The following is a 16,177-nucleotide window of genomic DNA, read 5'->3' as shown; positions in this document are numbered from 1 at the left end:
ACAGCTTGGATTAGGTGTCCTTTTTCATCTGCACTGACCTCCTCCATATACTAACGCAAACATATGTGAATATATACTAAATAGTATTAAGTGTGAACATAATGTTATATTTTACATTGTATTTTAGTGTGTACTTTCTATAATGTAACTTTATATTAAAGCCTAGTACTCAGATCGGCTAAGAGTTTCACTAGTCGAAAAATCTTATTCTTTGTAGTGTGACCGATGTTTTCGAAGTTTACCCGCAATGCCTGTGGCATGGTCCTACTGTCATGTAGCTGGGCTTGTTGCCAAACCGAAAACAAATCAATTGGAGCAATTTAAAAAAGAAGAGTCTGGTGGTGCACAAAATTAAAATAAATGAAATGTTCAACGAATGTTTTTATTTATGTAAATTAGAAGTTTAAGGCTTCCTTCTCGTCCCACTGATGCCTTGCCAATTTTCTCGCGCCATCTGTAGTCCAGCTCCGAGTCCCAATAGGCTGGCCAATAATGGGTGGTAATGGCTCCTCCAGCTGTCCCTAAGCGGGCGACCTTATTTTCTCCTTCCTATAGAAGCCGGCGTGTCCTCCATATCCGCTTTAGCTGTCAAGTCCCGTGTTCCTTCCCACTGGGATTCTCTAGTGGATCTTCTCCAGCGCTTCAACTATTCTGCGGATTCGCCTCGTTGTGGTATTGCTTCCTGTCGGTCAAGTCCCACATTAATGGGCAACAGCTTTGATTAGGCGTCCTTTTTCATCTGCACTGACCTCCTTTAGTCGTTTTTGGTGTTTCCTTCCATTTTTCATTTTTAAATTCCCTACCGCTTCTGCACGAATACCGCCAAAGATGAAATTTCTTATTCTTTGGGCCGCGGCTAACGGCGTTCATCGAAAATTCACTCGCGAAATCTGGTATTTTTTCTGGTATTTCCTTAGCTCATCTGAGTACCGCGCTGAAAAACAGACCCGACGAAAAGTTTTAGCCGCCTGTTTGCCTCTCGCTCACTCCTATGGTTAGCTCGCGGTTTTCGTCGATGTGAGTACTAGGCTTAAGCATCGATTAGATAACAGTTTATAATACAGATATTAGTTTATCTAGGGTATGGGATAGCCAGGAATTGGGGGAAATAGGTCAGTAAGATTCAATTAAAGTTTTGTCAATACCTGATTTGTGTATTAAAATTATGGTGCTAGTTTTGTAGGTTTGGGGAATGTTAGATTTTAAGATGTTGAAAAAATTTAGAATTCTCATTTTGACCGGGCTTGCGACGAATTGGATCATTGGAGAATTTATCTTGTCCTGTCTTTCTTTGACTTTTTAGGCTGTTCAGGGCTGATCAAAATTGTAAAAGGTCTACATCTTGTCTATGAACGAGGCTGTTCAGTGTGTGGGGTTTAGGTAACAAAATGTGATTAATTTTTTTTCTTTATTGAAGCTTGTGAAAATTGGGTGTCCTCTGACAGAAGAGACCAGTATGTAGCGAAAGTGTGGGAAATTTCTTCCGGGCAATTAAGCAAATTGTTACTATTGTTGTCTTTAATAGCATGAATATTTTTGGCTTTGTGGAGCCCACACAGCTTTCTTATTTTGTTCCAAAATGTTTCCGGCTTTGATTGTAGGGTGATTTTGGATGTAAGCTCAAAGATGCTGTCTGTATTGGGGTTTTAATTTGTTGTCGTCAATTAGATATTTCGTTGACATATATCTATTAAAGGTCATCCAGGGTTGATTTTACCTTTTTTAGGTTTTTGTTTTTTTTTTTCAGCGGGGACATTGTGGTGATATCTTGGGGCTTGGTATGTGGAATACTATTAGATGCACTTTGAAGAATAATTTTGTTTATATTACTTGCTCCCTGGTTGATATTTATGGACGTTAGATATGCAGCAAAGCGATTATTCACAATTGCACATATATAGTAACACAGGTTGGTTACTGTTATTTGATTAAAAAAGTTTCACAAAAACACAATATTACAGTAGAAGATTGGCGGTGGCATAGAGAGTGTAAGTGTGAGAGTTCTTAGTCTGGACCGCCACAGTTCTCCCTAGAGCTGCAAAAACATCGATAGTAGGACCATCGATAGTTTTGATATTTTGAGGAGTAAACATCTTTATTATCGCGATAATAACGCTTATATCTAAATATTAGGGGTATTCATGTAAGAACCAATATAACAGGGGAATCCAAGAAGAAAGTTTTGTAATGAAAATATTGCAATTATGAAATATACAAAGTTTCAGTCATTAAAATTAAAAACGACATTGGCCTAATTAGTGGAAGTTTCAGTGAGATCTTTTTTATAAACAATCGCAGGACACATTTAGTCACATTTCCTTAACCCGTTTTTGTTTATAAATAATAATTTATTTACAGTCGTTTTCTTTGGCGATGCTCTTCGCTCGGAGACTGTATGGCCAGCCTTGGAAAACATTCTTTCCGATTCAGAGAAGGTCGCAGAAATGCAGGAATGCTTGGCGGTTATAGCCAGTTGACCTATGCCTCATTTCAATTTTTTTTAACGAAGCTTAATAGGGACGGTTTTTGAAGCTTTGGGGGTTCCGGAGTAGGAGTTGGTTCCTTGTTGTTGTTGGCTTGAGGGTGAAGTGAAATCGTGTTTTCAAGGAAAGTAACGGCTTGCTCCGAATTAAAAGGGTGACCTGAAACCCTCCTTTCAAGGCCGATGGTCAAAAATTGTCGTTTTTTCGACTTCTCAATTAAGAGTTTTTCGAATAAATTTAGAACTTTTTATACGCGATGGTACTGCGCTTAAAAAAGGTGACGATTCGCTTACACCGTGTCAGTACGATTTATGTAAATGCGGATTCTGGGACAATTAGCATATTAATTAAAAATTAATTAATATCCGATCATGTTGGGGAAAGGTGTGATCACGTACCACTTTGCCTCATTATCACAGGTGTTGCTGTGCACTTTAGAGGAACATGTCGGATCATGTTGGGGAACAATTAGGGTATTCAATTGCGTTGCGATCGTTTGAAAAGTGTAAAAGTGTAAGCAGTTCCAACAACAATTTCCATACAAAATAGTTTTCAAGGCCTACAACACCCTAGCGTATGTATACAAATCTGTTGTACTTGTGTAGAAATAGGGGGTTAATAATGGGTAGGAATTTTATCTAAAACACTAAAAATATACTGAAAAGTTGGGTTTTAATGACAGAAAATATCATAGCCTTCTTTTCACAAAAATTTAAAAGTTGGCGTTATTTTGTACGTCAATTTCCTGCAACGATATTTTAAAATAGAGGGCGTTCACAATTCTCGTCTGGCAAACTTAAAAAGTTTACACTTTTGCAACGCAATTGAATACCCTAATTGTTTCCTATGATTGAAAAACTAATTTAGAAATCAAAAGCACCCCAATAAAATAAATCTCACAAGTTAATGACTCTCAGGTGTGGAATATTTTCAAACACATATTTTTGTTTCCGCCCCAGAACGCTTGACTAGTAAATTGTCTAAGATTAAGGTCATAACATGTCATAAACATGTCATAAAAGGGATTCAAGCAAGAGCTACCCGAACATGCGCACCTGTCCATTACCTGACCGGAATAAAAGGGACACATTCACAAGCCATGAAGGCGCTCGCTCATTGGCAAGATCATGGGCCTCACGCCCCCGACCTCACGGCTGACAAGTAGCCGACATATCTCAGTAAAGGAAATATTTTCCATTCTTCGTACGTGTATTTTTAACTCGAAATCAAAAAGCAGAAGTTTATTTTGTAGCATAATAATACATTTATTCATTTATTTTGGTCTTGCGAACATGCCTTATTATATAATGAACTTAATTTTCTGGCTTCGTTTCAGTGAATTGCATAGAAGAGGCAGGCGCAAGTTTCCGATGTCAATTTAGGATTACAAAATGTAAAGTGTTCATCATAATTCGTAGTTTTGAGATCATATCCAGCTCGATTCAAGAACATAGTTTTTGTGTTTAGAAGGTTTTGAAAATGCTGACAATTATCTGTCCATTAAATTGTTCAATAAATTGGTAAACTTGTAGGTCTTTACACATATAATCTCAACCTTAAAATTTTGTATAAGAATTATTTCATTGTTTTGGAGTAAAATAATGTTTGTATTGTTAAGAGCACAAACGCCGCCCTTAAGATGTGATTCACAATATGGAACCCGGTTTCCTTTAAACCTGTTTAATGACGGACAGCCCATTTCCTCAATATAAATGAGCTGACGGCTCCCAAAAAACGTCTGTAGAAATCGTTTCTTTTCCACACCTTTATAAATAATTTGTTTTCCGCTTGTAATTGTCCGTAGATACTTTCTAGTTTGCGGAAAACTGTTCTCTCCATCGTTCCAAAAAATTTTGTGATGTGTATTGGTTAAACAAATTGCAGTCTTTCGAGATGTTGTATTTAGCAAAGTAAAATCATCTGGTGGTTCTATTTAAAAACTATTATTCAAGTTTGGATCTTTTTCGAATACAATTCTAACTTCCTTTAGAATAAAATTATTATTATTATCAAAGAAACCTTGAACATCAATCGGAACAGTATCTTTCAACATTTTTCTAATGTTAAACAACTCGTTGTACTAGTCCGTTTTATGGGCTAAATACAACTAAATGGTCATGTATGAGGAGACAATAAGCTTGGGTATTTTCGTGACTTGGTGTTTTTAGTTCTATTGAAACTCTCACATCAACAGGACCAGTTTTCACTGATTCGTTTTGATATGAAAGATTAATCATAAAAATAGGGGCCTCCAATTTAAACTCTTTTGGGTTCGTACTCCAATTCGAGTAACATATGAATCCCAACTCCGGAATCCTATTGGTAGGTTTACACCACTTTTAATAAAATCGCACGTCTTCATTTTTGCAAAATCGCTCGGAGTTACATGGGGAATTTCGTCTCCAATGCTCCATCCAGAACATTATCCAGAAATATATACCTTTTTGGGGTAGTATTAATACCGACATGGACTTGACACGTTGGACACATTGTATTTAGTTGTTACCTAGCAGAATTTTGATGGTTACTATCTATTTAGTCTTGGTTTTGGATGGTTACTATATGTCTAATACCTTTAAGGTACTTGGTTCTAGATGGTTACTATCTGTATTGTAATTGTTAACAAGTGCTATGAGTTGTTATAGTCTCTATTAAGAATGATCAAAGCACACAAAAGTTAATGTTTCCCAGATGTGTTAGCCATTCCGTCCAAGAATCATTAACTATAAAAATGAAAAAGATTCTCTATTTTCCGCAAATGATCCACAAACATGTTACCAATAATAGGGACGCACACTAGACCTACCCCGATCATAAACCTCGCCTACGAAAAACCGACTTGCCGTGAACTATCATTACCTGACTTTCACAAAAGTCACATGCCCAAGACCCAAGGCGCAGGACGAGTAATGACCAATTGTATCTGTTTGTGCCTAAGCAAAGTAGACACTCGCAAGACGACCGCGTCGCGGCAATGGTAATGATGACTACTGCGATGGCGGACCACAGGCGATGCGGGCACTGCGCTGTGGTTGAGCTAGAGTAGTTTAGCTGCTAGTTGAGATAGTGTAGTACGAGCCCTGTTCCCGGAGGTGGAAAGTAGAAGCGCGGAGCTATGAGTTGCGTTGATAACTGATTTATTCTTCATTTAATATATGCTTATATATCACTTGGAACACGGATGATTAGTGAAATAAGCTATATTCTAAAGTAGGTCGGTAAGGGAGGTTTGATTATGGTAGCAGTTTGTGTAGTTGGCTCGGCTGACACTGCAAAATGTGCTGACTGGGTCCGTGGACCGTTGAGTCGGTGAGACGGTAAGTTAGTGAGACACATAATATGCTGATCAGCAATTCTCATCTGCAGTGGGGGCTACTAAGCGCCTGCTACTGTTCCCAACTTGGCTACTGCTTGATTTGTTGGTCATGTTGAGCACCCTTGGGTACGAACAGTATCCTTTGTCCAAAAATGTCTGTGACTTTCACTTACAAATTTGTCACCCATAATTTAAATCCCATTAAGCAAACCACCCATTGCTAACCGTGCCATAATCCCAGAGTCAATTTGGTTACCTACAATACAAATCGTGGAGATGTAAAGAATTGCTAAAATGCCTCGACGCTGGCGCAAAGTTCATGGTAATGGAAAAAATTCATGGAATATTATCCCTTCACTTATGAAAAAAAAAGGATTGCTAAAATGTCTCGACGCAGGCCCAAAAGTCAAGGTAATGACAAAAAATTCATGGAATATTATCCCTTGATAAAAAAATTTGTTCTATTTAGATAATAAAATATATGAACATATTTATTATAAATATAATACTTAGATTTTCCATCAAATTGCTTAATACAACTAATTGTTTCATAGTCCCTCTAATTCCCCGCCGGTGAAATATATGTTGCTCATACTTAATAATGATGGTTTGCCAACCCCGACCCTCCTCCGCAACATAGATGGGTACTTGTAATTCATGTTTAAGATATTTCCATCCTTCTCTAACTAATATCCTTTTATCTATCACGTATGCAGGCTTAGAATTGTATTGTATGCTCCAACCCCTAGCCACACCCACCACTGTAACAGATTTGACTTTTCAAATGGTTGCCCCAGCTACCTACAATGTACATTCCTTATGATTTTCCCTTTTATTTATTTATTTACTTTATTTTCGTTATATTTCTGATCTTTTCCTAACAGTATGCTATTAAACTTTTATCATTTTATGGGATTATTGAGTACCCCAAATCGCAGATATTAACTCATAACATGTATCTAGAAGAATATAGTCAACGATATCATAAAAGACAAGATTTATCTACAGTTTAATTTACCATCTTCAATTCCAGGAGAACCGTTTAGTTTTTGCACTTAAATTGTCTAATTTATTGATTTCCAGCCGGTTAATATAAATTTTTAACAACCCTTTACAACCTCATAGAACTGACATTCAAGGTATCTGTAATGCACTATATATTTCCGTCTCTTTTCTTCTAATCAATTTCAAAAACTAGTTTTGGCGTTAATTTTATTCTTATAAATAAATTACGAAAAATTCTTTAGCCAACAGAGATAACAATGTTTTGTGATAATATCCCGTGAATAATACATAATTATTATTTGCACAACTTCAAAATTATTTATTTCAGAAAATTGTTTATTAATTGCATTTAAATAATTTTCATAATATATCTTACAAATTTTCAGACGTACCAATGGAGTTTCCCAATTATTTATATTAAAGTATATTGCGTCATATCTATTTTTAAGATTAAATATTAAGCATAAAAAATCTGTAGCACTTCTCATGATCATTATAAAATCATCATGAACTGGAGGGTGGCGGCTCTCCTGGGTTCCTCAAGCTTGTGGTGCGGAATTTCCTCGAAGAAATATGCTTCAGGGCACAGAAAACTACTTGAGCTTCGTTGCACTTGCAACTTCACTTTTATTAGCCGCAGCGTGGCTTCTTTCGATGGTAACTTAGCACTAACAGCTTGAACTTAACTCTAATGTTAGGAGAGCGGGGATGAGGACTGTTAACAGCCCGAGAGCGAGACGAGAGACCATCTGGACGTAACTGCTCTCGTCTGTTAACTACTAACATTAACAGTAGCGCCTCCTTGGCGCGGACATTCTCACGGACATTCTTAAGACTGACGACATGATCCCGAGACAATCCAGCCGAACACAGTGCTTTGTGCAACCGGCAACCCCTCATCCAGATTCAGGAACCCGGGTTGGATGACGTCACGATACACGTCAGAGCCCAACACCAGTGATAAAGTCGCCGGACGATGAAATTGTTCGTCAGCGAGGCGGATATCGTTGAACTTAACGCGAACATCGTCGGCTAGGGCACGGATTGGAGTGCGAGAGCCGAAGTTGGGTCTAACCTTCAACACCACGTCGATTTTGAAGGTGCCCGTTCGTGACCTTATGGTCGCCTCCGACGCTCGTAGTGGGAAGACCGAACGCCGCGGCCAGCGACCGGCCGGCCGATGGTGCTTACTGGGGTGCACGGGTCGATCAGGGCCCCCGTCTCATACTTATTGGTTCCCGTGTCGAGAACCACGATGGCCGTCGGGATGATTTGCACACTCCGATGCTGCACCAGAGACGCCACAGATGGAGCTGCAGTTGGCGCTTCGGACTGGTCGGAACACCGGGAATGGTTCCGCGAGCTTGGTGTTGGATTTGGCGAGCGTAAACCGGAAGCTGAAGGTCTCGGTGACGTCGCCGAGGGTCGCAACGGAGAAACTGATCGGTGTCGCGAACTGGAAGATTCGTGCAAATGGAGCAGCGTGTGGTGGTCCTGCCCACACTTTTTGCACGTGTCTCCGCTGCGACATACTCCTTCGGAATGCTGGTGGGCCAAGCAATTCGCACAATATTTGTTGATGATAACGGCACGAAGCCGCTTCTCAGTGCTGAGCCTCAGGAAACGGTTGCACTTCCGTATAGGATGGATTCCCCGACAGACTCGGCAGCGGTAGGATCGAGTACCTCGTGAACGTCTGTCGTCCAAAATTTGGGCGCTGCGAGGACGTGGAGCCATGGTTTTAATGCTTTAATAAAAAAGATAAGCACATTTAGTATCAATTGTGAACGGATTTTAAAGCATGAGGACAGAAGGCACTATTGTGAAAGAGCGGTGGTTGCCTTGGCCTCCATAGGAAGAAGTACTAGCTTGTGGATGGGACGCGTTATAGTCCCTCGAGCGGTAAGGATTTCGACTACGCGAACTCTACTATCGGCCCCTGGAAAGACAGACACAACTCTGCCGAGCCGCCAGTCGTTTGATGGCATATTGTCTTCTTTGACGACCACCATATCATCGACTTGGATATCTCTGGAAGGATTCTGCCACTTATTGCGCTTGTGAAGTTCCTTTAAGTACTCCTCTTTCCATCGCGCACTGAACTGCTGATGCAGGGCCTTTAAGTGTTGCCAACGATTTATAATCGACTTTGCTTTGCCCTTAATTTCGGGTTCAGCTGTGGAACGCAACGGACCCCCAATCAGAAAGTGGCCTGGCGTCAATGCCAACAACTCAGAAGTATTTTCGGACATGGGCATGCTTCAACTTTGGCTAGAAGAGTTGAGAACTCTTCAAACGTACACTTCCGACTTGACGTCCACTTGTAGAAAAGTGCTTTGAAGCTTTTCACTCCAGCCTCCCACAATCCTCCCATATGTGGAGCTCCTGGAGGAATGAACCGCCACAAAATTCCCTGATGGCTATAGGTATCAGTCACAGACTCCTTGATCGTCTGCATGAAATCCCGAGAAAGTAGAGTCGCTGCCCCCACAAAGGTTTTGCCATTTTCCGAATGGACCCGCTGAGGACAACCTCTTCTCGCTACGAATCGGACAAATGCCGCGAGGAACTTCTCGGTTGTCAGGTCGGACGTAGGCTCTAAATGGATAGCCTTTGTGGAGAAACACACAAACACGCAAACATATCCCTTGGTAATAAGGCATGCTCTGCCTGTATAGTTTTTTATCTCAAACGGGCCTGCATAATCAATGCCAGTATATGTAAATGGCCTGGAAAAGGAAACTCGATCGGTAGGAAGATCGCCCATCAATTGCGTCTGTACTCTCTTCTTGTAAATAGTGCACACCTTACAAGAGTTTAACACAGCTTTTACCACATTCTTGATTTTAGGAACCCAATATTTTGATCGGATGAGGCGTACCACGAGTTGGTTGCCGCCATGCAGGGAAATCTGGTGTGAAAAAAGGACTAGCAGACGCGCTAGTCGACAGTTGTATGGCAGTATAATAGGATGCCGCTCGTCATACTGAAGGGCCGTTGAGGCTGTAATGCGACCACATGCCCTTAACAGGCCTCGCTGGTCTAGGAATGGAAACAGGTTGGCTATCGGGCTGGACTGGAATTGGACGCTAATCGTTTAGGAATTTAAGCTCTTGGGTATATTCCTCCCGCTGAGCATATAGAATAAGGGCTCTTTCAGCTTCTCGGACCTCTTCCTTGGTAGGCCGATCAGCTGGGCCCCTCGGCATCTTGTGGCAGCGTTGAATGAATCGTAACACGTACGCAAGGACCCGCAGGGCCTTGTCCAACTTGGAGAACCGTTCCAGAAAAACTTCGGATGGGGCCTTCGCGAAATTGACCTTCACAGCCCGCTGCTCTAAGGCTGTGACTGGAGGTGTAAGCCCCAGTGTTGGCCACTTGTCTTTTGGCTGTTGTAGCCAATCCGGTCCTTCCCACCAGAGTTGGCTATGAACCAGCTCCCGCAGCGACACGCCTCGACTGGGTAGGTCCGCGGAATTGTGCTCAGATCGCACATGCGCCCAATGATTAGCGCTTGTCACCTGAGTAATCTTGGTCACTCGGTTGGCTTCAAACTGGGTCCAGTGGCATGCCGGTTTATTCAACCATGCGAGGACGATGGTGGAATCAGTCCAGCAGAAAATGTCGGAATTGGTAATTTGCATATTCGGAAGGATAGCTGCGATCATTTCTGACAACAAAAATGCCCCGCACAGCTCGAGCCGTGGAAGGGACACCGTTTTAACAGGGGCGACTCGGGTTTTGGCGGTAAGCAGACGTGTCATAATGTTATGGCCTACTTCAACCCGCAAGTATATTGCGGCCCCATATGCCTTCTGCGACGCATCACAAAAACCATGATGCTCTACCTCCACCTCTGCTGGAAACCAACCCACCTAGGAATACGGATCTGTTCAAGCTCGGAAGAGCTGCGCAAAAATTCTTGCCATCTTTGATTAATTTTTGTGGGGATATTTTCATCCCAGCCCAACACTTGCAACCAAATCTCTTGCATAAAGATTTTTGAGCGGACAATAAACGGGGACAGCCATCCGGCTGGGTCAAAAAGTTTCGCAATTTGGGAAAGAACCTCTTTCTTCGTATAAGTAGATTCAATCGAAACTGGCGGTGGGACAAAATAGAACTCATCCGAGGTCGCATTCCACCGAACACCAAGTCTTTTGGCTAAACTTTCGGAATTAAGGTCACGAAAGTCGTTGTGGAGTAGATTCTCGTTTGGGATATCTTCGAGTATGCTCTCTTGATTAGCTGTCAACTTTCTCACTGGGAACCCAGCGCGGTTAAAGGCGTGGTGAAGCTCGCTGATCGCAAGTTGAGCCTCTTGAATGGAATTCGCCCCTGCTAGAACGTCGTCTACGTACATAAAATGCCGAACCATATTGCTTGCTTTTGGGAAGTCCTTTTCTACGTCATCTGCCAATTGTTGGAGTACGCGGAGTGCCAGAAAAGGTGCACAGTTGACACTAAAGGTGACGGTTTTTAGTTCGAAATCGATAACTTCTCCTTCTTTATTCCGGAATTTAATTCTTTGGAACGGCGTATGCTTGGGATCGACCCAGATCTGACGGTACATCTTTGTAATTTCTGCACTGAAACACGTATTCAAAATAACACCACTTCAAGATCTGAATGGTTAAATCAGATTGTAGGACTGGACCAGCATGAAGAACATCGTTGAAGCTTGTCCCATTTGCTGAAGGGCTAGAAGCATTGAATACCACGCGAAGTTTGGTGGTGCTCTCAGGTTTGACCACCGCGAGGTGTGGAAGAGAATAGCTTGGAAAATCGTAAGACGGTGGGACTTCTCTCATGTGACCCAGATCCAAATACTCTTGAAGGACTGAGTCATATTGCTCTTTTAATGGAAAGTCTCTTTTCAAACGGTTTTCGTTTCTAAGAAACTGAGCTAGGGCAATGGATCGCGAGTGCCCCGATTTGGATCCGAAATTTTCGGGTTCACGAAACGGTAAAGTTACCACGTTTCTACCGCTTGCGTCTCTAGTGGTGGTTTGGAGAAAATTGCTCTCGCAATAGGAATCTGATTCTTTTAACCTCTTAGTTGGTATGTTCTCCACCTCCCAAAACTTAGTGAGAAGTTTTTCCAAGCCCCTGTCACTCGTTTCGGTTATCTGGGTCGTGAAAACTGATACCCGATTTTGGCTAGATGTACTAGCAACTGGGCCGGTAAGCACCCATCCGAAAATAGTTTTCTGACCTAGGAGAGAACCACAAATGCTTGTGCGCATGCCGCTCAGCAACTCGGACGGTAAAATGTAGGCTCCGATCAGAACATCTATCTGGGAACTCTCTAAAAATGTTGGATCTGCCAGGGGAATGGCAGGTAAATCAATCAACGCATCTCGTGGAATTGGGTAAGACGGTAGCTTTCCGGCCAATTCAGGCAAAACGTAAGCTGCGGTTTCTAGCTGAAGGCCTGGCTAATTAGGGGCTCGAATAGAAAAATGCCAGAGCCTTGTCGTCTGAGCGGAAACGGTCTGATTTAAGCCCGAAACTTGGGCTTGGATATGGCGGAATGGCAGCTCAATCAGATTGAACAGGCGTTCCGTAATAAACGTAGCCTCAGAACCCGAGTCTATCAGAGCGCGAGCCCTGTAGTTCGTTCCCAAGTGACATATGTCAATAATGGCCGTGCCTAGCAAAACCGCTTTAGCACCGGTTGCTAAATAGTTCTGCACACGGTGGCGGCCCCCTGTACCGCTGGATTTTGTGGGCCTGCTGAAGAACTAATTGCGGAAGTTGATCCACGGGAATTGGGGTTGCCTTTATGAAACGGTGTATGATGCCGCGCTCGACATGTGAAACAGCTGTGAGTGCTAGTACATTCACGTAGCTGGTGGCCTCTCGCGAAACAATTTAGGCAAAGCTGCTTTTTTTTATGTAGTTCGCGCATCCACAGACATCTGAAGAAAACGCTGGCATAAGCGCACTGGATGACTCTCTTTTGAGCACAGATCGCAATTCTTTGGTTTTGTGACCACCTTAGCTTCGAAGGAGTTGAGCTTCCTGGAAACGGATTGTCTCTTAGTATTAGAGTGATTGCTGGTGCTGGGTTTCATATCCTCAATCGCCTCCAGCGTTCGGTACCGGCCGCTAAGAAACGTGTTCATTTCATCCCAGGTCGGAATGTCGGACTTGGATGAAAGGGACTGCTCCCATTAGGAGACGGTAAATTTTGGTAATCTGCTGGCGCACAGGAATACCAGGAGACAGTCCCAGTTCTCTGTGGAAATGTCGGAATGAGCCAGCGCTATCAAACACCCTTGGATTGTGCTCTGTAGGTCTTTCAGAGCCTGGCCAGATTCAGAACTTACGGAACTCAAATTAAAAAAAAGTTTGAGTTGGCTGTTTACTAGCAGTCTCTTATTTTCGAAAAAGTCTCGAAGCGCTGCCCATGCTGAATCGAAACCCTCATTTGTGAGAGGGGACTTGGCTACGATTGCCTTAGCCTCGCCCCTAGTTTTAGCGTTGATATGAAAATGTTTTTCGACCGATGTCAACCTAGAATTGTTGACATAAACTGCTGTAAAAAGATCCCTAAATGTTGGCCATTTCAGATAGTCCCCTTCGAATACTTCAGTATTCGGTGCAGAGTCGCCAGAATCTCTTCCGCACCTTCAGTCGTAATGCTGGAAATCGTGTCTAGATACGCTTCAAATTCTTTCTCGGCTTTGTCCCAGAGTGAGCGGACTTGTTCCTTACGGACTTTGCAGGTGTGGACGGACGGAGATGACGACCCTGGAGTTTCAATCGTCGCTCTGAAATGGCTCATACGGTCGGACACCGTGATGAACCGCGCGAGGTCTGCAAATGCAATTTCGTTACTCATTTTTTCCTGAGAACGAGTTGCTAGCGACTTTACGGACTTGGTCTTGATTTGTGGCCTAACCTTTGGCGTGAGCGGACTCAGAGACGATCGTTTCTGATTGCTCGTAGGAACAGACAGCTTCTTGTCGTCTTCTTGTGTGGCTAAGGATTTTTCGCTCTTTGCCTTTGTGATCGACTTTGGGGCTACTGGGCTTGGACCTGGCATTCCAGAACTCAGATTATGTGGGCCGCCCTTGTTTGCTTTGTAAAAATTAGTCCCACCCGGAAAAGTCTGTCCTGTAGTGTGGTCACACTGTTGCGGAGCACCGGATTGGATTCCAAGAGAAAAAAGAACGACGAAAAATCTTATGGAATTAATTTAATTTGATTTAAAAAAAAAAACCAAAACAAAATAAATTAATATTTCGCAGTGGCTGCTCCGTTTTCCCGTTATGGCAATTGCAAGCGGTCCGCTTGTGTTCGCTATTAGCGTTGCAGCTCCGGTCTACTTTTGGAATATGTGGAGACGGAACTGTCGCAACTACTTGATGTGTGAAGAAATAACGAGAATTCGGAACAAATGCTCTGCAAGATATTTGCAGTTGTTTGCTGTGCTGCGGAAATGAGCGCTAGGAATAGGAAAATAAATATATATTTCGCACCGTCACGGCTTGGAAAAAAAAGTATTTATTTATTTTTATTTAATGGATGTGAGCCGCCGGTGTGTGCGAATTAGCGCTGCTGAAATAAATATCATGCGAATTCTGGAAAGGCGTATCGTGTGGTGTTCGGTGGAATCAGGTTATTTTGACTTTTGATAATATTCTTATACATCTACATATAATAAATATAATTTTTGAAATTTTTGTAGAGTGTACCGTATGAACTTATGTGCGTTTCTCCTTATGTGCATATGTTGCAGGGGACAGGCATATGTACGTACATTAATAAGCATGCATCAGTGTTATATGTGTGTATGTATGGGCGTATGATTTGTGTGTTTCTTTTTATGTACATATGTTGCAGTGGACAGGCATATGTACGCACATTAATAGGCATGCATCAGGGTTATATGTGTGTATGTATGGGCGTATGATTTGTATGTTTGTGGGAACTCGGAAATATATGTGTGTAAATTGCAATTTTAAATTTGTAATTTGCAAAAATTTTGGAAATTGGAAATAATGTGGACTGTATCATAAATGTCGCTGTAGAAATGTTGCAGGGTGCAACGCGAATGGAAGTATGTGTAAATGAATACGAATATTTATGGAAATGGCAAATACGAAAAAGAAGCCGGAATATGGCGATCGTATGCACAATGAAAATGGCCGATCAGACAGATATTAGAAAATTGTGTTCTTGGGAAATATCTGGATTTTATCTTGGATTTTTTGAAGAACTCGGAAAAACTTCGCCGCTGAACGCTGGAACTCGTAACTGCTCGAAATATCCGGTCGATGGATCATGAACTGGAGGGTAGCGGCTCTCCTAGGTTCCTCAAGCTTGTGGTGGGGAATTTCCTGGAAGAAATATGCTTCAGGGCACAGAAAACTACTTGGGCTTCGTTGCACTTGGAACTTCACTTTTATTAGCCGCAGCGTGGGCTTTCTTTCGATGGTAACTTAGCACTAACAGCTTGAACTTAACTCTAATGTTAGGAGAGCGGGGGTGAAGACTGTTAACAGTCCGAGAGCGAAATGAGAGACCATCTGGTCGTAACTGCTCTCGTCTGTTAACCACTAACATTAACAGTAGCGCCTCCTTGGCGCGGACACATCGTTATCAACAACTATCATATTAAATACAATTAAATTTATGCATACTCATTAACAGCAGTCCCTACTATCGATTTGTATTGGCCAACAATCTTTTGCCTTTGACTTCCTTCTCACTTTGAGACAGTGTGGAATGGTTTTACTTAAAGCAATCACAGGGGAGGAAGTAGGGGGGTTTGATCCATGGAGATAAAGTACCTGCTCGGTTCTACGTTTTGTCTTTTCCTGGTTGATGAGATTACAAAACCTAAAACAGCACAACATTTGAATCGAAAGTCTAAAGATGTCTAAAGTCCACAGAAAAATCAACCACTGTGACTTTTAAGTAAAGGAAGATTTGTTGACTGAGATACGAATCTTTAATGAAATTTTAAAGGTACCCATGAAGTCGCGACAGGATTTCGGTAGTATCTATTACGATAAGGGCCTTCAATTTAATTTCCTTTGGGGTCAAAAATGGTTGTGATTTACGATTTTAGTATCTAGATTTAAATCTTGTATATATTTCATATAGGTGCGCATACTGATTCTTACTAAAATCAACATTCAGGTGTTCATATGGATGTGACTCAGAATTCAAGTAAACTTTCAAGTTTGATAAATTATTTGCGATAAGTTTTCCATTCAGTGTAAATTCAATTATTGCCAATCTTGATTTTTCGCGGTTAGCCGACATTTTCACATTCCAGCTGTGTTGACTGTCTTACCCCTATTTGGGAGTTCCTAGGTTATATTCGTCATTTCCAGCTTTGTTCATTTCAGGTTTGTTC

General features: G+C 41.9%; 1 protein-coding gene and 1 long non-coding RNA gene across 2 annotated transcripts; both read right to left on the bottom strand.

Annotated features, from left to right (window-relative positions):
* Positions 1-368: 368 nt before the first annotated feature.
* Positions 369-2,021, bottom strand: LOC136117786 (uncharacterized). The gene is made up of 2 exons (XR_010655343.2): positions 1,831-2,021; positions 369-1,774 (listed from the first exon to the last, which is right to left on the bottom strand). It is a non-coding gene; the product is annotated as an uncharacterized lncRNA (long non-coding RNA).
* A 7,872-nt stretch (positions 2,022-9,893) lies between these two features.
* LOC139354279 (uncharacterized) lies at positions 9,894-11,377 on the bottom strand. Its single transcript, XM_070998499.1, has 2 exons — positions 10,874-11,377; positions 9,894-10,679 (listed from the first exon to the last, which is right to left on the bottom strand). Exons 1-2 carry the CDS (start codon positions 11,375-11,377, stop codon positions 9,894-9,896), a joined length of 1,290 nt encoding a protein of 429 aa, XP_070854600.1.
* Positions 11,378-16,177: the final 4,800 nt, after the last annotated feature.

This window comes from Drosophila suzukii (genome assembly GCF_043229965.1).
Source record: "Drosophila suzukii chromosome 2 unlocalized genomic scaffold, CBGP_Dsuzu_IsoJpt1.0 scf_2c, whole genome shotgun sequence".
In the NCBI taxonomy this organism is placed as follows: Eukaryota; Metazoa; Arthropoda; class Insecta; order Diptera; family Drosophilidae; genus Drosophila; species Drosophila suzukii.
The sequence above is the reverse complement of the archived record's forward strand: the minus strand, read 5'-3'. Positions and strand labels throughout refer to the sequence as shown.

What these genes read in the sequence shown, in the direction of transcription:
- LOC139354279 (XM_070998499.1), bottom strand. Translation starts at nt 11,377, where the DNA reads ATGTACCGTCAGATCTGGGTCGATCCCAAGCATACGCCGTTCCAAAGA. An exon ending in CTACTTATACGAAGAAAGAG is followed by an intron (nt 10,680 to 10,873) that starts GTTCTTTCCCAA and finishes CCGTATTCCTAG; the next exon opens with GTGGGTTGGTTTCCAGCAGA.